Source organism: Ips typographus, linkage group LG8 (genome assembly GCF_016097725.1).
Source record: "Ips typographus isolate SLU linkage group LG8, UJ_Ityp_2.0, whole genome shotgun sequence".
Classification (NCBI taxonomy): Eukaryota; Metazoa; Arthropoda; class Insecta; order Coleoptera; family Curculionidae; genus Ips; species Ips typographus.
In genome coordinates, this window is record NC_138429.1 from 2,260,483 (window position 1) to 2,287,150 (window position 26,668).

The following is a 26,668-nucleotide window of genomic DNA, read 5'->3' on the forward strand; positions in this document are numbered from 1 at the left end:
CATTAAACCAACAAAAATCATCATCATGTCATTTTTTTAATTTCTACGTACTACTTATATACATTTAAACAATCTCTGACTAGTTTTTACATTAATCTTGACTTCTCATATCCATTTGGTAAATCGGAGCTTGAGTTGGACCGCCCAAATATAAAGAGGCTTCGCCGCAAGCTCTGCAGCTACACTGTGAAGGCACGGCCACTTTTTTAGTCCACTTGTAACCGTTTTCGCATTCTAATTCCACTTTTAGGGATTGGAAGTTGGTTGCTTGGCAGCAAGAGCATACTGACTCGTGCAAACCGGATTCTGAATTTTTTAAGAATGCATTTTTTGGTTTAAATTGCTCTTTATACTCACTTATGTTGAAGAAAGTGGAAGAATGACAAGTTCCAATACATTCCGTAAAATGTTTCACCGGATGCTTGTTAATGCATTTTCCATTGTCTTTACTCACGACCTTAATTAACCCCACGGTTTTTTCCAAGTGTATTGCTTGAGGACTGCATAAAGCTGTAAAGTTTATAGTTTATAATTTTAACACTCTTTTTTAAAATAAAAATACTTACACATGGGTTCGCTGGTAATATTGCAATACTTGCAGCATCCTTTCATGTAAACATTTTCACTCGGACACTCCCCTAAAGATGGGCAAGATTCTTGATGGCTGGATACTAGCAATTGGCCAGCTGAAACACGCTTTTGATTTTTTCAGTTCAGTCAGGGTTTTCTAATTAATTTACCCAAGTTTTCACAGGAATAAGTAACGCATCCGTCGTCAGACATCCACGTTTCTCCAGGCTTCTTTAGCTCATTGCTTACAATGCAGGAAGTTTGAATGCATTCTCCGCAACATTGTGTTTCCGACTTTTTGTACTCCCAACCCTGCACTGCAGGTTAGTTTTGCACATTTTTATTTGTAGATATTTACCTTAGCGCAGTCCTTTTTGCAGTTTTCTACAGTTTCCTGTTTGAGTAGTTCTTGTTTGTTCGGTATCTGGACGCAAGTTATGTTTTTGCATTTGTTTCCATCGGGAGAAGGCCAACTTTCGCCTACCTGTTTATATGTTTTTTTTTTAATATCAGCTTTATTATAATAGCTATTTATGTAACCAGTTACGAAAAGATCGATTTTGTGTAACGAATGAATGTTTGTAGGGCGAGCGCAGCGAGATGAGTGAATAACTAGTTACATAAAGTAAAACGTTTTGTCACTCTAATCAGTTTTGAAAAGTGTCACTTTATATGCCAAAATTAGAAAAAGTAATTTATTTTACTTTGTAGATTTTGTCTGCCACTCTGCACGCTACGGCTTCGTGCTTGTTGCAGCATTGCCCTTTTACCGGGTACGATTCAAACGCATAGTTCTTTTTGTCTTCTTCGGATATTTCAGGACAGTTGACTTTAATCGCCTCGACTTGCAGCTAAAATAGTGGTTTTAGTGTTGTTTTAGTAGTGTTCTCACATTTTGGTACTCACAGATCCATTTAGGTTTAGGCAGTAGTAGTTGGTGCAATAATCTGGCGAAGTCCACTCTTCTCCTACTTCGTGTACAACATCGCCCACTACGCATGCAATTTGGATGCATTTTCCGCAACATTCCTTTGATTCTAGAGTAGCTTCTTCGTATTCATAGCCTGGTTTACAATTCTGAAATGTACCATATTAAGAAAATAATTATGTTAAAAACTGTATAATTGACTAACAACCTTCTTTCCACAGTTTTTAACTGAAGTTTCCAATCTAACTTTGTCAGTCTCCAAGCAAGTGTATGTTTTGCAGTAATCTCCGTCTTTTTGCCATTCCTCTCCAATTTTGTAAGTTTTCCCCTTGAATTTACAGGCAACCCGTTTGATTTTCGGGCAACATTGATTGGGTACCGGCACTTGTGTAAGTTCGTAATCGGCGTAGTCTTCGTGTGTTTCCAATGCTGGACACTCCATTTTCGAACAAGTTGGTTGATAGTTGCCTAGAATGCGTGTTTTTAGTTTAATTTTGTGCTGTACAAGACTTCAAACATACCAATACTTGTCAGGACACATTGACACTCTCTGCATGGACCATCTTGCCAACTGTCATTGGCAGATTTCAGAACTTTCTGCTTTTCATATCTGCAACAAACTTTGTCACAAACACATCAAAATTTCAAAGTTTGAAACACACTTTGTCAGCTGTTTTTCGCCACCCTTAGCATCAGCTGTGTACGCAGTCTCAAAGATGCACTTGTCTTTCGGTGCTTCACACACGAATAATGGACAACACCCTCCATTAACTTCATCCTTCTTCAAAGTGTGATATTGAGGACATTCCTGTGGTTTCGGACACAATTCTTTCTTGCAAACAGACTTTACCAAAGGACAACAACCTGTTTGTGTAATGATTTAAAGCTTTTTTTTTAGGGAGTGTGAATAGTTTACCATTTTCATCGATTTCCTTGACTATCCCAGGTTCTGTAGCTTGTTCAGCATTGATTTCAACTCTTTCGCACTCTTCTTTAGGTTTGCATTCGCAGATGAAGGTTTGGCAACCGTTTGGTTTGGTGTCAAGCTTTAACGCTTGATCTTCGGCGCAAATCAATTTTTGCGGTGTTTCGCAAGTTGGACCCGCAGTTGGTTCCGGTACTAAAAATTAGTTCAAGAATTTTTCTTTATTTGAGTTGTTGAACTATTTTAATTACCACAAGCGTATTTGTCGCAGCAAGTATCTTCTTTGGTAGGGATTTTAATCGCATTGTACCTAAAATATACACTGTAAAAATGGGAAATGGAACTGGGAGTAAAACTGTTACCCTCTTTCGCATACTGTCTCTTTTCCTGGACAAAACTGGGTGTCGCACTTTAATGCCGTCCCTTCGCACTTACATGTCGTACATTTGTCTTTCTTCCACTCCTCTCCGGGATGATGTCCTTCATCGTCGCACACTTCACAGTCTTTTGGCTGGACGCATGTGCTGTTCAACAAAACCTGTCCTTCCGGACAGTAACAACCCTCAATCAATCCAGATAATTTGGTGGGAAGTTTTTGCTTGATGTCTTCGCAAGTGGTTTGTTTTAGGCTGGCGCACGGTTTGAAATGTTGGCTCGAGGGACAAGTCTAGCAAAATTGAAAATATATGTATTGTATTGTGGATTTTTTAAGGTAGTATTTACAGGTGCTGGGCAATGTTCGTTTCTCCAATTGATGCAAAAGCCTTGAGCTGCGCAATCTCGGGCGAATGCCTCGATTGAGGCGCACGATAGCTCTGGATGGTTGTCGCAAGTGTCAGTTTTGCACCAGTCCACGAATAGAGCCGGATCCATAACATTAAGACACTGCAAGTTGTCAGATTGTGATATGGTGACCCATTTTTTATTTATCATTTCTCAACGCCTTAATTAGACAGTTACAGGCCTATAAGTTTGTTACCTAGTTTTTCGAAAATCTTTGAATTTGCAATGAATACTCGATTGATTGGCTTTACCTAGAAAAAGGTGAGCTTGCAATTGGCATGTTCCTTGATCTATCTAAGGCTTATGATTGTTTGAATAGACGTATTGAGAAACTGGAACTGTATGGTATTAGGGGCAACGCAAAGAATTGGCTGAGTAGTTATTTAACAAACAGAAAACAATGTATTAGCGTAACTAAAAATGGAATAACGGAACGTTCCGCTATTTTGCAGAACGATACAGGAATAGCGCAGGGTAGTATTTTGGGGCCACTTCTGTTTATAGTGTTTGTTAATGATCTGTCTTCCATAATTGGAGATCCCTCTCAATACATTGTAAATTTTGCAGACGACACTAACTTACAGTTGTGTAAACATTTGGATAGCGCAATTTTGAAATCAAGAATTTTCTTTGAAGCGACTGGCTGGTTTTCAAAAAACAAACTTATTCTGAACAAAGAAAAAACAAATGCCATTGTTTTCAGAACCAAACAATCGACAACCGCTAAACCAGAAACTTTTAAAATAAATGATGCAAACATCACCGTATCCGAAAGTGTAAAATTTCTACGTATTTACATTAATGAATTTTTAGATTGTTAAAAAACTAAATTCAGTTTGTTATGGTATGCGAATCATTGGCAAATACATGGAAGAGAAAATACTGAAAATGGTGTACCTGGCAAACTTTGAGTCTGTTATGAAGTATGGTATAATTTTTTGGGGACGACATTTGTAGCACAAAAACGTGCTGTAAGAATCATTAAGAAAAAAAAGTTCCTGGAAAGCTGTAGGGGTGAGTTTAGGAGTCTGGGTATAATGACAGTACATGCAATTTATGGTTATAAATGTCTCCTATTTTACATTAAGCATAAGGATCGTTTTGACATACAATTCCAAAATAAGTATGAAACCAGACGATTAGAAGTCCTCTATCCGGCTCACAGACTCAAGCTTACAGAAAAGTGTCCACAGTATATGTGCTTAAAATTATTTGTCCACGACCAACCAATAATGTACCAATATTCAGGGTGCTGACAGAAGCTAAATGAAGGTCATATAGCGTCAGAGGGATTAATGAAGAGGAATAATGATCATTATTCCCTCTCGACCTAAAGGTGGTTGCACACCAAGCATAAAACATGGGATATGCGGTATTTCTTGCATGTAGACATCCACTTATGTCTTTGCAATTACTGCTAATTGAGAATACCATTTTCTTAACAAATACACCGCAATAACACAGTACAGGAGTTTGCCAAATCATTAGGTAAATTCCATAATTTATATTTGAAATATTTTTGGTGTATGACCGTCCTTAGTTCTGTGGTTTTTTAAGTTGACATTGACAACGTCAGTGCCCTTGTGGTCGTAGGCGGCAACGCTGGGGGTGCGTTCAGAAATAGGGCTGGTGTGCGCACCGTGGCCTTTGTCACATGCCACCATATAGTTATGTAAATAAATTGTTCACGTGATCCATTTTTTCCCAAATTCTGTCACGACTTGTACACCGACGGCCATTCTAAACGCGATCCTAATCGTATCGAGTTTGACATTTCAGTTGTTATGGCGGATTTGAGAGATTACCTATATTATTTATTATCTACATAAAAGAGTATCAACTTCTAATTTGCCTGCACTTGGCATTGGTGGTAATGGACAGTGGTCGTGGACAAAGTATAGTATTATCCTTGTTTTTTATGGCCATTAATCCCACGGGAGATTTGCGTCCCTCGCCTGCGGCTCGTGACGTAAACATCCCCCTTAGGGATTAATGGCTATCATAAAAAGCTCGTTGAATAATATACTATTAATGTACTACCATCACAGTTAAAAAAAAATTAAAGTGTTTAAAAAACGGTTAAAACAGTACCTGGTAGAATTGGAGCCATATAGCTTAGAAGACCTATGTAACCAGTTGTAAATTTGTGTCGTGTACAGTTTATTTATGACGTCATTTTCATTTCATGTTTGTAAAACATTACTTGAAAATAAAGATTATTATTATTATAATTACCTGTCCAAATATATTTTCATCCAAAAGTCGCGAGCAAGGATCGTTTTCTGGTGCCACTTCGGCGCATTCCTCTTCTGGCTTGTTTTCACATTCCTCTCGAGTTTGTCCTCCCGGTAAGTTTTCATACAACCTTTAAATCAAACTTGTTTACTTTCTTGTTAACTTGTCCCAAAATAAACGCTTACCAACTTAAAGCGAAATCGTTTATATCTTTGGGTTTACCACCTGGATGACCGTCGAATGCTCCGTATCGAATGTCGTCGTCCGGATTTTTGTTACAATCACCACACAAACCTTATTTTAAAAAGTTTCTTTAATGGCACCAAAAACTAAAGCACGTCTTATTACCTTCCATTTTTCCCCCATACTTATGCGAGGGAGCCTTCACTGACACTCCCAACGATGGATAATACACAGAAACCTGCAAAATGTCATAATTGAACTTACTATTCATAAAGGCAAGAAGTCATCACCTCGACTTGGACATCCGTTAACAAAATCTTCATGTGTTTGGTCGATGTTTCGCGTATTTTCGCCCAATCCTCGATCTCCTCAAAGTCCGCAATTCTTTCATTGTCCACAATAAGTTTCAGCTTGTTCCTGTAGTAGTCCACCAGGATGTGAACCTTCCGGCCTTGGTAGAGGATGGTAACTTTGCCCACGCATGCTTTCTCTGGTTTATTTTTGCAGGGATGATTGGTAATTAGAACCTTGAATAAAATATGTAGAACCACCCATTCTGATTTTATACTTATTAGTTGGTTTGAGTATACCTGCCACTTGTGGGTACCAGCATCTTCGAGTGGGACGTCCCTGGACATTACGTACACGCAATTTCCATTTACAGTGAAGTTGTTGTTGTCGTAAGTGACGTATTGCAAATGGGGTAGCACGTTGCATTCACAATCCCTACAGCTCGATGGCTTTATGCAAGTGTTTCCTTTTTTGACATGACCTAATCAAATACAGTGTTGTAAACGATGAAATTTTCTATAACTTTCATTATTTTGTAGTGTCATGATTATTATCATCCTGAAGATGAGATTTACTCAAATCTCCCTCCTAGTTGCATGATAATATCATCATAACTGGCATCAGATTCACCCTGACCATTCATTCTAATATGCTAGTAAATAAAGAAAATTTTAATAAACAAGCTTGAATACAAATTCTATAATAGGGATGCCAAGTTATTTTTAAGGTAAATAACTAAACCTATCTAACTTACTTTCTACCTAAAAATCCTGCTTCTAAATATATCATTGAAACTACAAATATCTTTAATACAAAAAATTACAAACTACTTACAACTAATACTCTTCGTCAAAGAGTCCAAATTGTCCAAAATAAACCGTCATTTGACCAATCTTCTTCTTTTCCGTTGAGGTGGATTTTTAACTGCAAAGGCTGATGAGGATTTAACCACTTCTGGAATAGGTCCTCCATCACAATCTGCTCCATGTCATAACGTGGACTAGACGGTACAATTGCTGGTAGTACTCGGTATTACACCCAGTAACTTCCGTTCCGGAAGGAAAAAGCTTTCTAAGATCCCCTGATCTTCAATAGTCTGATTTTTGCTCGAATTTTTTAGAAAACTGACTTTCCAGCTCTCATTAAAAGTCTCTCTTGACAATCAACAATCAAAAAAAACCTTTTTTCCCACCTTCTACCTCCACGTACCACCTTTTTCACCTCCTTTGAAGTTCATCAAGTGATACTGTTAATTTTCTTAATAACTACATACAATCCTACTAAAACTAACGATAATGGTAAACCCTTGACATCCCTACAAAAATGTACCTTTTCTATAAATTAAATAAATAAATTTTCTTTATTTGCTTGAAAAAAATGCAAAAACAGCTTAAACTAGGTCAAAACTGACTTACCTGCAGGGCAATAACAACCAGGGAAGCACATTTTGGAAACTTTAGGACAAACTTGAGGGTCGGAGATTGATTCGCAAGTTGGTTCGCATTTTCGCTGATAACAATCGTGATAAACCAGGGGAGAATCGCACGCAGCAGCTGAAACATTCCAAATTCAAATATTTCTGCGAGTTTGTAGTGACCTGAACTTACGGCAATCGTGTTGCATTCTCCAATCTGACAAATCAACGTTAGAGTCTGTAGACAAACAATCGACCACAAAGTTCTGCATGGCATTGCAACGGCACTCTTCTTCGGCCGAATGATTGCCTTCAGCTTTCTCCAGACATGTGCAAGTCGTGTCTAGACAGCGGGATATAAACGCTTCTATATCCAGAGTTTTGGCACACTGACTTAAGGGCTGTTCCCTGAAATTCCAAGTTTAAGGTTGGAAAAACCCGGTTAAATACACTCACTTGACTTTCTTGCACATGTCCCACGCTTTGTTCTGAATGTGCATTGGACAAGCTCTGGCTTCGCACCATATTGGTTGTTCTTTATCCATTGTCCAACTGGAAATTTAGTAAAGATATTTTTCTGTTAAAATTTGGTTTACAATTTTTTACCTGTCACCGAAATCTGCCGTAGTTTTTGCCAAACTTCCATCAGGTTTTCGTTTGTCGTCTTCTGGTTGATCATTGAAGTATCCACAGAGTCCATCCACTTTGTGCACCAACTTATGAACCACACCAAACTTCACGTTAGCCAACTTGTTCCAAATTATCCAGAAACCATATCTATAAACATTTTAAATTGTATTACAAAATCCATTTATTTACTAAGTTGTGTTACCTGTTTGAGACCAACAATAACGTATTTCCTAACTGACTGATGGAAAATCCACGGTTCTGAGCTCCCAAATTTTTAATTTGCTCCACGTTATACTCGTAATTGTTGTAGCGAATACTCAAGTCCGATCTGATTATAATTTCGTCGGTGCTGTGCGTGATTACCAAGTCCCTGGAGCATATTCCTGAACAGTTTTTCTTTAAAGACACCAGCCACTGTTCGTTTTCGATATCTCGACCAATCACATGGTTGCAAATATCGTATTTAAACTCTGTGCCGTCGAATGTGTTGAAAGTTCGACCAGTTACGTTGCAAATCGAGTCTGGTAAAGGTTGAGGATAGCAGGAATACCTAGAAAAGTTCACATAGATTATTTCATTGTGTACAGGGTTGACAGCTTGTGGATTTGGAGAAGCACTTTTTAATGAAGGAAAAACTTACCGAGGGCAGGTTTTAGTTTTATGATCTCCAGTGTCGTCAAATATTGGGATAAAGTTGGGTTGGCAAACAACTGGAGGACATTCCTCCATAATGTGAATGTATTGAGGTTGTGGCTTGTCGTTGACGCATTTAAACTCGGGACAAATTAGTTCTTCTTCTACCTCCTTCAAGGGTTGTGGCTTGGAGAAAATTGTTTTTCGTGAAGGTTTGGATTTAGTTGAAGTGTATGCAGTTTTCTTATTTTTGGTCGGTCCTTAATGTTCAAAGAATAATAGTTTAGTTTAGTAGGAAATTGTAGTGGGACTTACCAATTCCTGAAAGTAATGATGGGAAGTAAGCTTTGTACGGTTCGTCTTGGACTGCAGGCGTTTCCAACACTTTGGTAAACCCTGGTTGACACGCCACTAAAGGACAAGTTTTTGGTTTCTTAGTGGTCGTAGTAGGTCTCGGAGTAGTTGTACCTAAGTAAACATCACTTCTAACATCATCTTCAGGGTTTTACTTAAATTACTTACAGTTAATTTCGTCGTCTGGACAATCCTGAACTCCATTACACCACAATGTAGAATTGATACAAATATTACTTCTTGGACACAAAATTGTTCCTTCAGGACACGGTTGGCACGTGCACTGGCAGGTACTGGTGACTGTACTCCTTAAATCTTCTTTACAAGGACCGCATTGCTTGGGGGCGCAATGTTCCACCCCTCCCAATTTACAAATACATTCGGAACAGTCCTCTTTTTCGAACACAGAACCAACTTCGTAGGTAATATGACCAACCATGCAAGGACACTGGGTGCGGTTTACGCACTTAATACCATCAAACCACTCATCTAGTACACATCTGACAAAAAATTTTATTATTTTTAGTGATTGTTATGGGTTAGTTAGGCAATATATTTCATATTTGTTACATAAAGAGATAACAAAAAGAAACTTCGTCAATAACAGGCCACATACAAGATGTTTTACGTGTTTGTACAAAATGTTACACTAGCTATATATACATTGTTAAAATCATATTAATAATAAAAAAAAAAGTTCTAAAGTTAACTATAGGTATTTTTACATATTCATGTAGTCATCCAGAGTATATGGCTCTAGGTTAATAAGCAACTTTTAATTTTTTTTTTAAATACTGATATGACTAACTTGTCGAGGTAACTTGTTAAACAATTTTACGCACATGTATTCTGGACTTTTTTCGTGATGTAGTTTTGATGCGAACTTAATTGTTGGAAAATATGTTTGTTTCTATACAGAAACATGAGGCATTCAAAAATATATAATGCATACACTGTCAGAATTCCCAATTGCCCGAAAACATTTCTACATGATTGGTTAAAGTCAATTTTTTTAACTATCCTAATAACCCTCTTCTGAGCAACAAAACAATCCTGAATAATTGCACCCTTCTACCCCAAAAAATTATTCCATATTTTAATATGGATTCGTAATTTGCAAAATACAATATTTTCATACTTTTCGAGAGAGTTTAATTTTATTTAATTTATTCACGTGAAAAGACAGGTTGTTACAGGAAAGCTGTCACTTCCTATTTTTACATAATTGGTTTTTTCCAATGTGGACTGTCTGGTTCGAAATAGTAGTACATTAGTCTTTTGAACGTTTATGATTAGACGATTTTTGGCAAACCATTTACTTACTGTCTCCATAAGGTTGAGAGTTGACAAAAATTGCCGTTCGTAATTAACAGACTAGTATCATCTGCATTATTAATTATTTCTTGCTTAGGACTTTGTATCAGGGAACAGATGTCATTGATGAAAATTACAAACAGGAGCGGTCCCAATATACTACCCTGGGCTATGCCATGATCATTATATAATCTTTTTGAATTACAACTTTGAGAATTTTTACATATCTTTACTATTTGAGCCCGTTCAAAAAGATATGACTTAAGCCATTGCCACGCTTGTCCCCTTATCCCATATCTGTCTAGTTTATCAAGAAGTATACTCCTATCTAGACTGTCGTAAGCCTTTGATAAGTCCAAAAACAAACCAAAGGCAGCTTCTTTATTTTCAAAGGCATTTAAGATTAATTGTGTGTATTGGTATACCGCAGTTTGCGTAGACTTTCCTTTTAAAAATCCGTGTTGATTTTTGTTAAACAACTGACAATCATTCAAAAATTTTAGAAAATCCAGGTAAGAGACTAATAGGCCTGTAGCTGTCCATATTTTCAGTGTCGCCCTTTTTGTACAGCGGTTTAATTAGTGCTAGTTTTAAAGCCGTTGGAAACACACCATTTTTAAATGAACTGTTGATTAGATAACATGGTATGGGTTATTAGTTACCTGCAGGCTTCTAATTCCAAAGTTTCCACTATCACCCCCGGACAATTATTACAAGGATAGTTAGGTTCTGGGGTGGTTGAGGGTATTTGCAATGTTGGGTACGGTTTGAAGCAACCATGGATTTCCACCCTCAACTGTATAGAATTGTACCACTTCAACGGGATCACTTTGATGTACCTTAAAGTGGGAAATTAGTTGTTTTACCAGTTTAGGTGATTTTCTAAAACCTGGCATTAACGGGCATGACAAAGTTATTAACATGAGGTGAATTATGGTCGAAATTTCCTGGGAAAACCTTCTCATTTTGCAGATTTTCATCCAGTAAAGGATTCCAGTCTTTGCCATTTTGCGAGTATTTGATTGAGTAAGCTGTAACCCAACCCTTGTCACCACCTAAAATCACTTCCATCACATCATATTAACTTGAAAGGTACTTGAATACCTTTGGTCACAATTCCAGTAACATCTCGAGTTTCCAGGAAATCAAATTGAACCCATTCAGTAGCAGAATTGGTCAATGGTTGCCAAAAACCATCACCATTAAGTCTGAAAATTCGGTTTTAATTCTGTAAAGCTAGTATGGGTTAACCACGAACCGGATATGTTTTTTTCCGTGTCCTGTGGCTTCAGAACTAACGCTGATCTGCTGGTCCACCAATGATCCATCACTTAATCCCATCTCGTCATCGCAAAGCGCTACTGGAGCTTTACTAGTCAAGTACTCAAAAGATGGAGTTGTGGTGGGCTCTTCGTCTGAACAACCTAATATCTCCACCCTTAACGAGATTGCATTATTCCAGGTTTGCGGTTTGATTCTCACTTTAGTGGCCTCGAATGGGGTGGAAAATATTTGTTGTACCGGCGTAAACGCATCCAAAGATCCTTTAACAGTACAAGTTTTAGCAATAACCAGGCGTTGACAATAGAAATTACCTCTAAATATTTGTGGACGAGGGGGTGTTTCCTGGTTTAGGACGTAGTAAAAGTTACTACTATCGTCAGGACTGTAAAGTACAATAAAACTGGTCACGTACTCGTCGTATATCGGGCTTCCTTTGATCACTATGCCGTATACTGGTACTTGTCTTCCGAAATCGATCTCCAAATATTGATCCTAAAGGAAAATCCATGAAATAACCAAAAAGAAGTTTCTTAAATAACATACCGGATCTGTATTCTGTGGGGCCCAACTTCCACCCGACTTACCATCGCTGGATGTGTCAATTATTCTAGCATTGCTAGCTGAAAACGCTGGGCTTAGTGAACCACTAGCGCTAAAAGCGCTATCGGGAAGCGGTTGATCTCCCTGCACTAGATTCACAAATCTACAAATTTGGTTTGAATAATGTGTTTTTCTAAATTTACAGACCAACCTGTCACCAATACATTGAGGGGGAGGTGAAACCGAAGGTGTTAAATAAGCCACAGTGGTGGACACGGTAGGCTCTTCCGTGGTCAAAATCTCAACTCGTGGTGAATACTCAATGGCTGAATGACATTTCTCGTCGTTGCAAGAATAAAAATCCTCGATACACTGACATTCCCTGCATCCGTTCTCCCTCACCACTTGTCCAGGTTTAACGGGCTTGTCATTATCACTTAAGCACATACAATCGTGCTTAGCCACGCACGTGTTTTCGTTCAACCAGTAATGACCTTAAAACTCCTTTAAAAAATCTAACATGGAAACAATTTTATTTACACTACCTTGAGGACATTTCGGTCGTTTTTCCGCCGAAACACAACCGGACTCGCATTCAGTACCCTCAGAACATAGTCCCTTTTCACGAACAATAAAAAGATAGTAGGAGCAAAGACGTTGACACTGAATGGCGCATTCCTCCATAACTTGTCCAGGGGGACATTTTGGTTTCAGCTCTAATCCTTTATTCTGCTCAGTTTTAACGCAAGAAGGTTTTAGTTTAAGAACGTTATCCTCCCAGTCGCATATCATAGCTTCAGGATTATACAACATGTCTGGACCGCACGTTTTTTCTACCTATACATGAAATCAGTTTTGGATTTTGCGTCTGTGTAAAAAAATCCCTTGAAGTTTTGACACCTAACCAAGGTTTGTGTTTATAGAGTGAAAAGTACCCAAGTAACAGACATTATTTGGTTTTTTATTTAGTTTTATTATTGATATTGCAACGACTAACTTTAAAGATGACTTTAAGATAGATGATGAAAATATGAATTACACTTTAAAGTGTCTATAAAAAAAATTAAGGCTTCACAAGCTGTAACAGACTAAAATGGGCCACAATTTTTTTTATTTCATAACTACAAAGACGGATTGAAAATATTATACCCGTATTTTTTTGTTTTCAAAAATATTAAGTCTAAATAGAAAAAAAATGATGATAAAAACTACATTAATCTCATGTTTCAAACGCCCGCCGCCGGTGACGTACTACACTATCAACCAATCAGCGACAAGAAGTGAAACAGTTGGCGTGCAATAGCCAATAAAATCGCCCAGAATTACGTACGTCACATGCGCGCCAAAACAGATCTTTTAAATTTAATGGACAAATTCAAACTAATGTAGGAACATTTACGACCATAATTTTTTCTTCAAGAATATGAAAAATTAGTTTTTTGATCCTATTCTTTCGATTCCAGTCATTAAAACAAACATTTATGTTATGTGGGATAGGCCCATTCCAGGCAACCGCTTTATGAAAATAGTTTCTTACAGCTGTCATATTTTATTTAATCTTTAAAGTGTGGTAAACATACAATTGTTTCGCAATTTCTGGAAATGGCTTAAGATTTGTTCACTGAACTCTCAAAATTTCAAGGGATTTTGACACCAAATTTTCTGATATTCTGTACTTACCAACTCAAATCCGTTAGAACCAGGAGAGCATTCGAAAAATTTATGACAATCAGTTGGGTGTTCTTGGTTTGGTTTTGAAATGTCACATAACGATGTTGTGGGTCGCAAAGTGGTCGTTTCTTCGCACTGACACAGCACTCTTATTTTAAAGTCTACGCAAGGATGATTGGCATCTTGGGACCTTAAGTTTACTTGCGTTAGGTTACATTCTTGCTTAACTTTGATATGGTCTTACTTGCATACTAATCCTCTTTCCAAGCTGCACTCAACGTCCAGGTCCAAATCTTTAGGATGTCGTCCATCGATTGTTAAACATTCGATAGATACCATTTTATCAATGTTACATTTGCTTCTGGTTTTTAAGTTGTTTAATATTATCGCGGTTGGTAAGGGCTCAATGTCCGTTAGTTTGACTTTTTGGTTCTTCTTTTTCTTTGATTTGGCAATCTGTAGGAAGCAAATAAATGTTAACTGCGTTGACTTACTCTTTGATATTCTAACCTTATCCTGGTTAATCCAACTAGTCCAACCGCTGACACACTGGACATCCTGTTCATGTTGTTCAGTAGTGAAAATGGGTGGTTCTGTCGTGCTGCAAGGTTGTCCTTTACATTTCTTCTCCCCTCTAGAGCAATAACAGCTATGACACTCATCTTCTTGCATTAAGTCTCCTTCATAGTAAGTCACACCTTCAAGCTCTGCAAGTTGTTGGTCAGTTTTTACTGTACTTTTGAAGAAAATCTTTAATACCCATGCAAACTGGTTTACAAATATTCCTCGGTACACACTCCGTGTATGATTCGTTTAAATACACGTGATCAGGAGGACACGGTTTAGGACTACAACCCTCAATACAAGCATCTTCGTTACAGTTTTTGGTCAGTTTACTACTGATTAGAAGGTTGTCGCAAGTCTCGAGAGGACACGTACTAAAACGTAACTTATTATTAACTCTAAACTTTCACTTCAAAAACAAACCTAATGCAAGGACTATATTCGGAACAACGTCGGTCGCATTGCATAGGACATAATTGTTGACTTCTCCATTTTACTGGCGCTCCACGATTGTTGCATTCCTGGGCGTAGGCCGCTAATGCGGTGCACAAACATTGGCAATCGTCACCTTGGTCACATGCGCAAGCATCAAAAACACATCTGAGTAACAAAAATTGTTATTTTTACTAAGTAACTGCATGTTAATGAACGTTACCTGTCAAAGAAATTCTCTAATGGTACCTCTGAGTGACATGGAGCAAACAGGGAGGATTTGAGGGCGCCACATTTCTTTAACGCCCACACTCTACGCTCTGGATTATCTGCGCAGGTGTCTGTTAATTCTAAGGCCTCTGGACAGTAGGTTTGTAGTCTAAAATTCTTGTTTTATTCCTGTTTTTGTAGGATTTTTATTAATTACCTCCAAGAGTCACCGAATATTTTTGCGGAAGCTTCAGCAAGTCCTCCGGAAGGAGTTTGAAAGTCATCTTGTTCATTATCGTTGTAATTTCCGCACAACCCTTTAATCTTCTCTTTCCACCGTGGGTCGACCTTTACATACACTCGAGTTCCTATTCAAAACTACTACTTTAATAAGTCCATAATTTTTGTGTCCTACTGTACCTTTATCCCATTGTACTACCAGTCCTAAGTCAGGCGCTTCCATGATAACAAAAATCCCTTTGTCCCTTACGGTTAAGTGTTTTTTGGATATCAGCTTGGAAACCCGTTTATCTTTAGTTAAAGTGAATGATTCCACGTCATCTCCGGAATTTATTCTAACCAATAAAAAGTTAAAAAAAAAATGCAAGCTTAAAATCGGTATTTACCTTAGAGTGACACTTTTAGCGCAGCTGGTTCCTAGTGATCCGCACGGTACATTCTGGATGGTAACGTCAAACGAAGCGGTACCAATATTTCCCTTAGCAAGGACAAAATCGCATTGTCCTTGATAGTCAAAGTATGTCCCATCGAAAGTTTTATAATGGGAATCACCCCAAGCAACACATTCAGCAGTACATTGTCGGTCAGTGCATTCCCATTTTCCGTTTTTGCAAGTACAAGTATTGCAATCACTTTGTACTATTTACAGGATGTTTTAACGTAACTAAAAAATACCTAAAATAGTATTACTTACCTATAGATTTCTCTTTGTAACTACGCCCACCGTGATGACAAGGACACTCATTAGGTTTGACACACTTTTTGTTCTTACTATCCAAAACGTAACCAGTTTTACAGTTGCAACCAGCATGACAAACTGTAGGTGAAAAATGTTCGTTTGTGTGCATGTTCTTGCAGGTTACCGGTTCCACATCTTCGCAAGTGGTAAATTCAAAGTTTCTAAAACGAAACCCTTACTGTCTACGCGGTTTTTGTAAAAATTCCTTTTACCTGGTGCTGTCACATTTAGCTTTCAAATCGTTAGCTTTAGGGAAAGTTTTGAGATCTTCCTGGTTTGCCAGATTGCACTTCCACAGACCATTTAAGCAGGTGCACAGTTCTAAACCGTGAGTTCCGGGACGGATTTCTTTATAACCAGCCTGGAACTCGAGACCGTCTTGATGACATTTGCACTGACCAATTGGGATACATTCGCCATTATCATCTGTGAATTTTTAGTTGAAAAATGTTGTGGTTTTGCATTTATACGGAAAATCAAATGAAATTAGGGTGATGTTGCTAATGTCGAAACATAATTGGTAAACAAAAACTAGTGAAAGTCGTTTTTAGAGTGCAGATTATAAAACTCTTGGTTTGAAGAGTTGCAAATGTGTGTGACTATTTTAAAATTATTCTGGAGGCATTTGGTAATACTAACAAATGTATTTATAAAGATTTTAGAGGCCACTAGTATTTTAGAAATGTTTTTAAGGGCCTCTAGTAGCTATGTTCATGATGATCATGATAACTAGCTTTTCTAAAGGAGTCTCTGAAAATTATTTTAGAAGCCTTCATCAAATTTTAGAGGCAACTAGTAATTTTGGAAAAGAGTTTTGAAGGTTTTTAGAAGAATTGTTTTAACACTTTGACAAAAAAATAAATTTTGACTGCAAAGACATGATCCTAGTTTTGCTTGACACATATTTGGTTCCTTGTATCATTAAATAATATCAAATTCACTTTACCCAAGGTTTCCCCTTCAGGACAATTGCACCCTTCCACGCACTGAGGTTTGCAATCTGGATTCAAGGAAAGATCGTTGCAAGTCCTAGTGCAAGAATTCCCGCAAGACTGGTATTTTTGTCCTCCTGGACAGTGGACGCCACACTCTCTAACCTCATTTCTCCAGTCGATTGATAGCCCTTAAATTTAAAGTAAAAATACCACTGCAATTATTTAACTGTAAAAAAACCTTTTCGGGAGCATTCGGAGCCGTATGCAGCGACAATAGGGCACAAACATCTGGATACTTGAAATTCGCACGCGCACATATCGTATAAACAGTCTTGGTAGTACTTTTCTGGATCTACGTGCCTGAAAAGCGAATTTTAATTTAGGAATTCCCAAGTTTGGTACATTTACCAGTGGCAGGGTTTGAACAGGTCAGATTTGATTTTGGAGCAGTACTTTTCAGCTGTGGCTTTGTTGTGTAAGTTAATGTCGCAAGGGTGAGTCGATATGGTTTCTGGAACATCGTTGCATTTTTCAAGAGTTTTCCATTTGTTCGCAAAAGGTATGACCGCTTGTTCCACATCGTTTTCAGGGGTAACAAAGTCGTCTTTTTGGTTATTGTTAAAAGTGCCGCACAGTCCTTTGGTTTGGTCTCTCAAAGTTGGAGGTGCGTCTATGTAAACTCTCGTAACTCCGTCCCACCATATTTCCACACCATTTGGAAGATCAACCTTTAAATTTATAACTAAATTACCATCCAAACTGCCATCACAAAATATGTACCAGTAAGAAAATCGAAGACACAGCTCTGATAGTGATTCCTGATATACTGTACGGTATTTTGGTGATGTCAATTCCATTGACCACAATGTCTAGGTTTTGCTTTAACTTAATCACTTGTCCGTTCATTCTAATTGTTACAGCCTTAGTACAAGAAGGTAAACCTTCAAAGTAACTCTGTAATTTTGTACTTTTGAAATATTTAACAAAAGTTACCTGAAGCAATACTAATTGGGAAGTTCATAGCTTGAGAAATTGACCCTGCGCAAGCAACATTTTCAGCTTCAATGGAAAAATTGTCAGTTTTAACCAGATAGTAGGAGCACTGGCCCATGAAGTCATAAGTTTTCCCGTCAAATGTGACATAATGCGGATCTCCAATTGCGGCACATCTAGCTCCACAAGAAACCTATTATTTGTGTAAAATCATAATTTTGATTAGTAAATTTGAAGGAATAGTTTATACCTGAGTACACTCCCATTCACCATTACTGCACGTACAAGTGTTACAATCTTTAGGGATTGATGCTCCTGGGGAAAATTTTTTGCTTCTAAGTCTGCAAGGACATTGATCTTTGGTGATACATTTATTATCATGAAGGACTGTACCTAAAAAGAAATAATTAAAAGGTTTAAAAGTATTAACCGAGTTTTGTGGTTACCTTCAGGACAATAACAGCCCTCAATGCACTCTTCGTCACTTTCTGGAGGAACAGAAGCAGATCCGCACATTTGCTGACCATTTTTCGGCATACAAGTTAAATAAATCTTCCCTCCTGTACACTTCATTGCTAGAAACAAAACGCAACTTAACTTTATGTTTTTTTTTTAATTAACAAGGCTTACGGCATGTTTTCTCGTCTCTCCAACTTCCTATAGATGTAACGCCCTTCTGAACGCAGTCCTTAACGAAAACCTCCAAAGTGTCGCAAGCGCACAACGCCCTGTCTGATTTTGTACAGGAACAGTAATCCCATTTGCAGGAGCTTAACAGTGCCGTAAGATCAACCACCTACAAACCAAATTATTAGTATGAGATTGTAAATTTGTATGTCAGATAATACTCCAAAACACGAAGAAAAACGAGCGTTTGTCAGCAGTGAATGACAAACATCGGCAGCCTCAGCCTCCAAAAGGCCCTGGCACGAACTTTTTTCAGCTGGACTATCATTGCATGGAGCTAAAAACAATAGTTTTGTTTGTGTTACTTGTCGAATAGTAAGGCTTACAATCCAAATCGTCCACTTTCCAACTAGACGCAAAAGTAGCCACACTTTTTGATCGAAACCCTTCTTTAGTCAGTAAATCATCCTCTGAATGACCATTTAGTTTGCCGCACAAACCTTCAGTCCTATTCCACAATCCTGATTGAATCTAAATATCAAAAGTTCAGTTTGATCTGGCGTAACTTTATTTAAATCCAAACCTGAACTTGAAGTTGTTGTTTTCCATCCCATTTAAGAACTAGACCTAAAGCGTCCAAGGATAAAACCACGTAGTTTCCTACAATCGTGATTCGGATACCAGGAAGTTGGCCTGGTATTGGTAGAACTTTTTTAGCTGACGCAAAAATTGGGTAGCCCTTATCTATACAAATATAACTTATGAAAAAGTCAATTTTATGTTTAATAACCAAAGGAGTTACCAGATCGTTTGAGGAAGTACTGTTTGTCTTGTACGAAAAGTTTAACGATTTTGTAGCATTTCTCTGGTTCCTGTCCGTTAAAACAGTCTGGGTGATTTTGAGTCAAAACGGTAAACGTGTTATCAACAGCATCCTTCAGGAATACGTGAGAGCATTTCGATTCAAAACTATTATATTTCACATTAATTACATTAATAAAAAAAGTAATTAAATCATACCTGTAAACTTCCCCGTCGAACGTCTTATAATGTGAACCACCCCAAGAATAACAAGTTCCAGGTTTTGGTAGCAAGTCAATGATATTATTTTCGAATTGTCCGTAAGATGTGGTCGGCACTGCCAAAATTTGGTCCACCTCGTTTATTAAAGTATCTGGAGTTTGCTGCAATTTAATTTGTATTTGGTAGGTTTGGAAATAATTACTGAAAAACTCACATAAGCAAAGTTGTGGTGGACTACTTTATGCTTAATCACTTCAAACTCCTCTTCAGGCCGGTTGAATTGGTTGTACTGCACTTTCTGGTCGTATCCACCCACTTGCTGGTGGTAACCCTCACCTGAGTAAAACTCGTGAGCGCTTGAACTGTGCGATATCACGTCGTAATTGTTGGCTGGAAAAATTCTCATCAGAAAGGAAAAATCACACTTGAATAAACTTACGAAAAACACACTGAGGCTGCGGACTAGGCAGGAATACTCCAGCTGAGTAGAAACAGGTGTATTTGGGTTCAGGAGGAAACTCAAACGCAATTCCTTCAGGACAGAAAATCGAGCAACTAAAGGAGTCCATATCGCCAGAACAGTTGTAACCACCATTAAACTGAAGGTTTTTCGCACTACATACACTGGCACCTTCAAAAAAATTGCAAAAGTTTCGAAAAGTGTTACGAAAGCAATGAACAACTCACTGTATTGACATTGAGGACCTCGATACTCCTGAGGACACTGACAAACGTTGTAGGATAGACAGGATCCTCCGTTTAAACATGGGGGAGAGCATGTAGCTGAAATGTGATCAGTTTTCTTGTTGGTTGTTGGAATTTTCGCACAGAGTAACTCGTCTTAAGCTTATAGAACAAATTCTCATTGCAGTCTTACCTTTGCAGTCGGGTACGGCAGCCCATTGTGATTTGCCAGGCAACCAAAGCCCGTTTCTGCACACCATGGTGGTTATTCTAGAACCGTCAGGAAACTGGTGGCCCGGTAAACATTCTATGGTGCACTGTCTGAAATTTTATCACATTAAACTAGCTCTAATTTGGTTTTGTAGAGTTATGCTGGATTCTGTCAAGAAGAAGAAAATACAGAAGGTTGAAACTGTTTTTCAGGGACTCACAGATTTTGGTGAGGCCTTCCAACGGTATTATAAACTATAAGCTTTCAAGAATTGACTTAAATTACCAAAAACTGTTAAGGTCATTTTGAAAGTGCCAGAGACCTCTAAATGCTACTGACAACCTTCTAAAAAGTGCCAGAAGTATCTTAAACCTTCTCAGAGTTTGTTTTAATTTATCAGGGGCCTCTAAGACCGTTTTTAATGTGCCAAAGACCTCTAAATGCTACTGACTTTATAAAAAGTTCCAGAGCCCTCTACAACTGCCTTAAACTTTCCCAGAACTGTTTTAACCTGCCAGAGAACCATTTTGGAAGTGTCAGAGGCCTCTAAATGTTACTGACAACCTTCTAAAAAGTGCCAGAAGCTTCTACAAGTATCTTAAACCTTCTCAGAGTTTGTTTTAATTTTTCAGGGGCCTCTAAGACCGTTTTTAATGTGCCAAATACCTCTAAATGCTACTGATTTTATGAAAAGTTCCAGAGCCTTCTACAACTGCTTTAAACTTTCCCAGAACTGTTTTAACCTGCCAGAGGACCATTTTGGAAGGGTCAGAGGCCTCTAAATGCTACTGACAACCTTCTAAAAAGTGCCAGAAGCTTCTACAAGTATCTTAAACCTTCTCAGAGTTTGTTTTAATTTATCAGGGGCCTCTAAGACCGTTTTTAATGTGCCAAAGACCTCTAAATGCTACTGACTTTATAAAAAGTTCCAGAGCCCTTTACAACTGCCTAAAACTTTCCCAGAACTGTTTTAACCTGCCAGAGAACCATTTTGGAAGTGTCAGAGGCCTCTAAATGTTACTGACAACCTTCTAAAAAGTGCCAGAAGCTTCTACAAGTATTTTAAACCTTCTCAGAGTTTGTTTTAATTTTTCAGGGGCCTCTAAGACCGTTTTTAATGTGCCAAAGACCTCTAAATGCTACTGACTTTATAAAAAGTTCCAGAGCCCTCTACAACTGCCTAAAACTTTCCCAGAACTGTTTTAACCTGCCAGAGAACCATTTTGGAAGTGTCAGAGGCCTCTAAATGTTACTGACAACCTTCTAAAAAGTGCCAGAAGCTTCTACAAGTATTTTAAACCTTCTCAGAGTTTGTTTTAATTTTTCAGGGGCCTCTAAGACCGTTTTTAATGTGCCAAAGACCTCTAAATGCTACTGACTTTATGAAAAGTTCCAGAGCCTTCTACAACCGCTTTAAACTTTCCCAGAACTGTTTTAACCTGCCAGAGGACCATTTTGGAAGTGTCAGAGGCCTCTAAATGCTATTGAAAACCTTCTAAAAAGTTCCAGAGGGGTCTATAAGTGTCTTAAATCTTACCAGACACTTTTCAGTTAAAACAAAGTAGCTAAATTACTCTGAAAGCAACTATTGAATCTAAAATAGTTCAACTACTGACAAAAGTGTAACATCAATTACAAACTACTTTTGTTCACCAATTAAATTACATTTTTCAATTAAAGTAATCCTATAACTATCCACAGCTCTGGTAGTGAATAGCAAAATTATGAAAAATTCAAACAATTTTGCTATTTGCCATGGTACTTACAAAATGTGTCTAAAATTACTTTATTTCTACGACATGTATACTTACTTAGATCGGCAAGATCTTTTAGAGTTTTTAGGTAAATCTGGAAACTGTAAGCACGGTTTGTTCTCATATTGGCATTGAGGTCCAGAAAAATTTTCGGCACATTGACACTGATTGGGTGAAACGCATATCCCGTTGTTTAAACACTCCGGTAAACAAATAGCTGTAAAATATAATTGAAATAATTTTTAGGAAAATTTACGATTGGGAAACCTACGTTGACAAGACGGTACCGGGTTCCAACTAGGTTCGTCCCTGACCTGCCATTTACCCTCAACGCACTCGATCATAACTTGGGTTTTCCCGTTTGGAAATTGGTAGCTTGGGATACAATCCGCCCTGCAACCCGCAAATGAAGAGCAACGCATCCCCGCGTTCATTGGGGATGGAGGCACGCTCGGACAACCTAAACCGACATTTTTACACAATAAAACAAAAATCAGCCCCTTAGGAAATTACCTCCACCGTATCTTCCAGTTTTCGTTTTAGTTTTGGTTTTGAGGGAGCTGTAGCCAGAGTGGGCTTTCACTCCATAACCGCCTCCAATTTTTAAACCTAGAGCGTCCTTCAAAGTTAAACTGGGGGATGCTTCATAATTGACGTTTGACATCGGTGATCCTCCATTTGAGGTTTTTGTTATTGTATAAGAGCTGCAAATGATTGAGCAATAAAGTGTCAAAAACACATTTAAACGAGCAATAAGGAAATGAAGACAAAGTTTTACTTGCCACAACTTACCCTGAAGACTGACCAGTGGCGTCTAAGCCAGAATATTTGTTCTTCAGAAATTGCGGAATGTAACCTTCTCCACTGAAATTAATTACAAAGTTAAAAACCAAAATATTGTTCAAGACCAGTTAAACATTTTTCAGTTGAAAACATTTTTTTTTACTTTAAACTTTTTAATTACAGAACTATCTTACCTAGTTTTATTTAGAATTACACTAAAGAAAAACACTATAAGGGTGCAAATACTTATCACCCCCATGGTGCCGACTGAATGGCACCTCAAACACGACTATAGTTATTGCAAAATATGAAGGACATAATATAAATTATTGCCAAATCTAGTTGAGATTAATTAGGACTACTATCAAATTAAGCGGCCAACTTGCACCAACCCTTAATTCAATATTTTAATAATAATATAAGGTCGCGCTTCTCCAGTGTTAATTTTCTGTTTTTTTTTTACTTTTTGTCACTTGTGCAACTTGCAACCACTTTAACAGAAGTATAAACAATAGCTTCTCAACGAAATTTGCCGCTTTCTAGTGTTCAACTAGATTTTATTTTAAATTGTGGGTGTAAAAGAACGAATAAACAAGAACACAGGAAGCTCCCTATCGAAAAAAGCATTTTGCAGTTTTTGATAACAGCGTTATTGAATTGCGTCCAGAGGATTTTGGGATTGACCAATACATAATTTACGTAATAGCTCAATGTGAAAAAAGTCATTTCTGAGATAAAATAAAATGTCGTGGAAAATTATTGATCAAACGCGCCATTTCCGTTTAAATTACCCACCCATTGTAAAGACTTCCTCTCCATAATTAGCAGTAAAAACTAAAATAATTACTTGGTTAATTATGATAATAAATCAATAAACTTTTGGTTGACTTAGCAACTAAACTGGTAACTATCAAAAACTGTTTGATCGATGACGGAACTTTTAAATAATACTCAAATCAGCCTAAAGTAGCAAAAATGTTTTGGGGAATAACCCCAGCTCTGGACTTAATACAAGAATACCAAAATGCTTTAGAGGAAGCTTTATTGCCATCTGAGCTCAATATACTAGTTTTAGGAGGTGCTGATTGCAGGCATGTACTTAAAACTCTCGCTAGAAGATACAGACATGTAAGTTTTTAGTTCCATTATATCGCAGGTAAATTGTTAACATTAAACATGTATCAGGGAGAAGTGAAACTCAATTTTTACTTGATGGAGGCCTCAATGGAAACAGTGGCCAAACAACTTCAGCTTCTTATCACTGCACTGCAGTCACGTAAGATTTTGGGTTTGGAACAGAAAACTAAAGTTTTTATGGAACTGTACGGGAACACCTTAATCCGGCCCTTTACCTATCAATACTTGGCGAATTTGGCTCACGATATGATCAAAATGATCACCAATTTTGACGATCTAAAAACCAAAATTGATTTTATCAATCTGAATCTTAAACACCGGGAATTGGATTATTTAGAAAATGTAATAAAATTTTGGTGCAGTAAAAGCGAGTTTAACATAGTGGATATTTGGGATAGGAGGTTGAGAACCAAACTGGGGCCCAGGTAAAGTTATTAACACATTTAAAGGAAAGTTTCAGACAATTTTTTGGTAGGTTTGACTCTAAAGAAGGGGCGTTTGATTGGGATTTACATATGAAACTTCATTCTGTGGGTGCCAGACAAATTTGCGATCAGGAATATCGAAGTTTCCGATTAAACGGAATGGCGTACAGTTGGCTGGAAAGTGAAATGTCCAAACCTAATCGAAGCTTAGTTTGTGGTGTTCTACCCAATGGTGACAGTTTCGCCCATTATGGTTATCTGGGCGATATGGATACTGGTCCTTTTGTAACATTCGGACTGGAATGTGAAGATAGCACTTATCTCAAAAGTTCTAACGGCCAAAACTCATTCAGGTTTCAAACTACATATTTTTTAACTTCCAAATAAATTTTTAACTTATAGGGCAACCGACGTTATTGAAAGAAATTTGAAACAAATATTCTACGAAATCGAACATCAGAACGTTTACAAACACATTAAAAAACACGATCTGGAATTGGGATATGCCATTTTAAAGCAGGACAAGTTAGTGGTGGACATGAAACCGGACAAAATACCTCCCAAAAAAGAAACAGTGACAAACTGCTTAAAAATTGGAAACTTTTCCGTAAAGTTTTTGTCTTTGAGTATTCTGGATCGAATGCACTACAAAGACGAATACTGGGACAGTTTCGATATAATTTATTTTGCGCACAATTACCTTAAATATTTCAATGAAAGTGTTGTTGAAAAAATTGCTAAAGACAAATGCCTGATAATGATAGAACATGAACTGTTTTTGGTTTATAAGAGGAAAAAGGATTTAGAAGAATACGCAACTTCTGTCCGTGAAAAAGTTGCAGGACTGAATATAAAAAGTGATTTCCAATTTAACTGTGAAAAGGACTGTTATTTTAAATATTTGATAGGAAAAAATAAATAACTGTGTTAATAAAATTTCTGTATCGGCAACACCGCTTTACACTGTCAAATGTCTTTCACACATTTTGACAATGACATTGACTAGTGGTTTTGTTATGTATTTTCTTAAGAGAGTCTGTTTTTAAATTATTTCAAATAATAATAATAAAGATTTAAACATTTTTCATTGACCTACAAATAAATTAACAATTACATAACAAAAATGAATAGTAAAACTTCAGCTACCCATGCCGATCCTGAAGAGAAGTTTAGTTCATTTTACACTGAGGTACTTAAGCCCCACAACTTTACCATTTCCACTAACTTTGGTATGTTTACAGGTGAAAGAAATCGAAAAACGGGACTCTGTCCTAACTCCCAAACAACAAATTGAACGATTGCTCAGGCCTGGAGCAACATACAGAAACCTAAACCCTTTTGATGTCCTACAAGTGGAACCTGACACATCCCTAGAAGAAATTAAGAAAAAGTACCGGAGACTATCCATTTTGGGTAACTTGGAACTAATAAGTGATCTAGTGGCTACAATAAAGTACTACTTTTTAAGTGCATCCTGACAAAAACCAGGATGATCCAGAAAGAGCCCAGCAGGCTTTTGAGGCAGTGAACAAAGCTTGGAAAACATTAGAAAATGAAGAGACAAGAAAAAAGTGCATGGACATTATTGAAGAGGCGGTGGGGCGTACAGACATTATGGTATAACTGGCTTATTATTTATTCCTTCATTAATTTAAAAGTTAAATTCTAGTTGGCTGAGAAGCGAAAAAAAGCTAAAAAAGAAGGCAAAAGTGGAATTCCTGAGGATGATCCTGAAACATATAAGCATGCAGTGTATGTTTTGACAATGAAACTCTTTGCAGATTTGGAAAGAAAACGAAGGGACTTAGCTGGGCGCGACATGGAGGAGAGGAAACGCAAAAGAGAGCAGGAGATTGAGGAGGAGGAGAAAGCAAAAGCTGAAAAAGAATGGCAGAAAAATTTTGAGGTTTGTTTCTTCTACTTTTAAAGCGTTTTCTTACCCATGTTTGGTGTTTACAGGAATCAAGACAAAACAGAGTTAGCAGTTGGCAGAGCTTTCAATCTCAAGGCAAGAATAAAAACAAAAAGATCAAAGGGTTCAAACCTCCTAAGAATAAACCTGAATCCAGATAAGAAATTGTTAAATGTAATAAATAAGAGTCCCGAAAATTTATTGTCAGTGTAAGTTTTAAAATATAAGTATTGTATTAAATAAG

General features: G+C 37.5%; 3 protein-coding genes across 3 annotated transcripts; 2 read left to right on the top strand and 1 right to left on the bottom strand.

The window, feature by feature from the left end:
- Positions 1-17: 17 nt before the first annotated feature.
- Positions 18-23,281, bottom strand: Hml (hemolectin). Its single transcript, XM_081984446.1, has 68 exons — positions 23,145-23,281; positions 22,960-23,031; positions 22,681-22,871; positions 22,439-22,627; positions 22,225-22,384; positions 20,396-20,523; positions 20,206-20,301; positions 19,958-20,149; positions 19,733-19,908; positions 19,516-19,679; positions 19,298-19,464; positions 19,079-19,239; positions 18,882-19,026; positions 18,717-18,832; positions 18,499-18,664; positions 18,315-18,443; positions 18,119-18,261; positions 17,869-18,061; positions 17,656-17,816; positions 17,284-17,603; positions 17,114-17,235; positions 16,887-17,063; positions 16,153-16,366; positions 15,896-16,101; positions 15,588-15,840; positions 15,382-15,536; positions 15,179-15,329; positions 14,975-15,130; positions 14,743-14,919; positions 14,515-14,693; positions 14,266-14,462; positions 14,000-14,211; positions 13,765-13,945; positions 12,630-12,921; positions 12,296-12,578; positions 12,088-12,247; positions 11,856-12,036; positions 11,519-11,804; positions 11,365-11,468; positions 11,150-11,315; positions 10,923-11,099; positions 9,115-9,446; positions 8,908-9,060; positions 8,600-8,852; positions 8,162-8,509; positions 7,936-8,106; positions 7,786-7,881; positions 7,523-7,737; positions 7,331-7,468; positions 6,215-6,396; positions 5,915-6,151; positions 5,790-5,862; positions 5,627-5,735; positions 5,442-5,571; positions 3,147-3,308; positions 2,786-3,090; positions 2,675-2,733; positions 2,415-2,618; positions 2,161-2,362; positions 2,020-2,108; positions 1,707-1,966; positions 1,477-1,647; positions 1,275-1,421; positions 929-1,054; positions 741-882; positions 567-686; positions 358-510; positions 18-306 (listed from the first exon to the last, which is right to left on the bottom strand). Exons 1-68 carry the CDS (start codon positions 23,207-23,209, stop codon positions 92-94), a joined length of 11,955 nt encoding a protein of 3,984 aa, XP_081840572.1. The 5' UTR covers positions 23,210-23,281; the 3' UTR covers positions 18-91.
- Positions 23,282-23,789: 508 nt separating this feature from the next.
- Dnaaf3 (Dynein axonemal assembly factor 3) lies at positions 23,790-25,448 on the top strand. The gene is made up of 4 exons (XM_081984499.1): positions 23,790-24,078; positions 24,136-24,512; positions 24,563-24,865; positions 24,915-25,448. The coding sequence occupies exons 1-4, from the start codon at positions 23,926-23,928 to the stop codon at positions 25,432-25,434; spliced, it is 1,353 nt and encodes a 450-aa protein (XP_081840625.1). The 5' UTR covers positions 23,790-23,925; the 3' UTR covers positions 25,435-25,448.
- Positions 25,449-25,509: 61 nt separating this feature from the next.
- LOC145732325 (dnaJ homolog subfamily C member 8) lies at positions 25,510-26,667 on the top strand. Its single transcript, XM_081984505.1, has 5 exons — positions 25,510-25,701; positions 25,754-25,925; positions 25,981-26,129; positions 26,182-26,418; positions 26,472-26,667. The coding sequence occupies exons 1-5, from the start codon at positions 25,636-25,638 to the stop codon at positions 26,583-26,585; spliced, it is 738 nt and encodes a 245-aa protein (XP_081840631.1). The 5' UTR covers positions 25,510-25,635; the 3' UTR covers positions 26,586-26,667.
- Position 26,668: the final 1 nt, after the last annotated feature.

Bases quoted from the DNA above. Each gene is read 5' to 3' on its own strand.
- LOC145732325 (XM_081984505.1), top strand. From the start codon at position 25,636: ATGAATAGTAAAACTTCAGCTACCCATGCCGATCCTGAAGAGAAGTTT. The intron at 25,702-25,753 runs GTACTTAAGCCC...GTATGTTTACAG, and splicing joins TTAGTTCATTTTACACTGAG to GTGAAAGAAATCGAAAAACG. The intron at 25,926-25,980 runs GTAACTTGGAAC...CTACTTTTTAAG, and splicing joins CCGGAGACTATCCATTTTGG to TGCATCCTGACAAAAACCAG.
- Hml (XM_081984446.1), bottom strand. From the start codon at position 23,209: ATGGGGGTGATAAGTATTTGCACCCTTATAGTGTTTTTCTTTAGTGTA. The intron at 17,064-17,113 runs GTTTTTTTACAG...TTTAAATTTAAG, and splicing joins CTCCGAATGCTCCCGAAAAG to GGCTATCAATCGACTGGAGA. The intron at 16,367-16,886 runs GTAAAGTGAATT...AAAAATTCACAG, and splicing joins TCCTGAAGGGGAAACCTTGG to ATGATAATGGCGAATGTATC.
- Dnaaf3 (XM_081984499.1), top strand. From the start codon at position 23,926: ATGTTTTGGGGAATAACCCCAGCTCTGGACTTAATACAAGAATACCAA. The intron at 24,079-24,135 runs GTAAGTTTTTAG...AACATGTATCAG, and splicing joins TCGCTAGAAGATACAGACAT to GGAGAAGTGAAACTCAATTT. The intron at 24,513-24,562 runs GTAAAGTTATTA...ATTTTTTGGTAG, and splicing joins AGAACCAAACTGGGGCCCAG to GTTTGACTCTAAAGAAGGGG.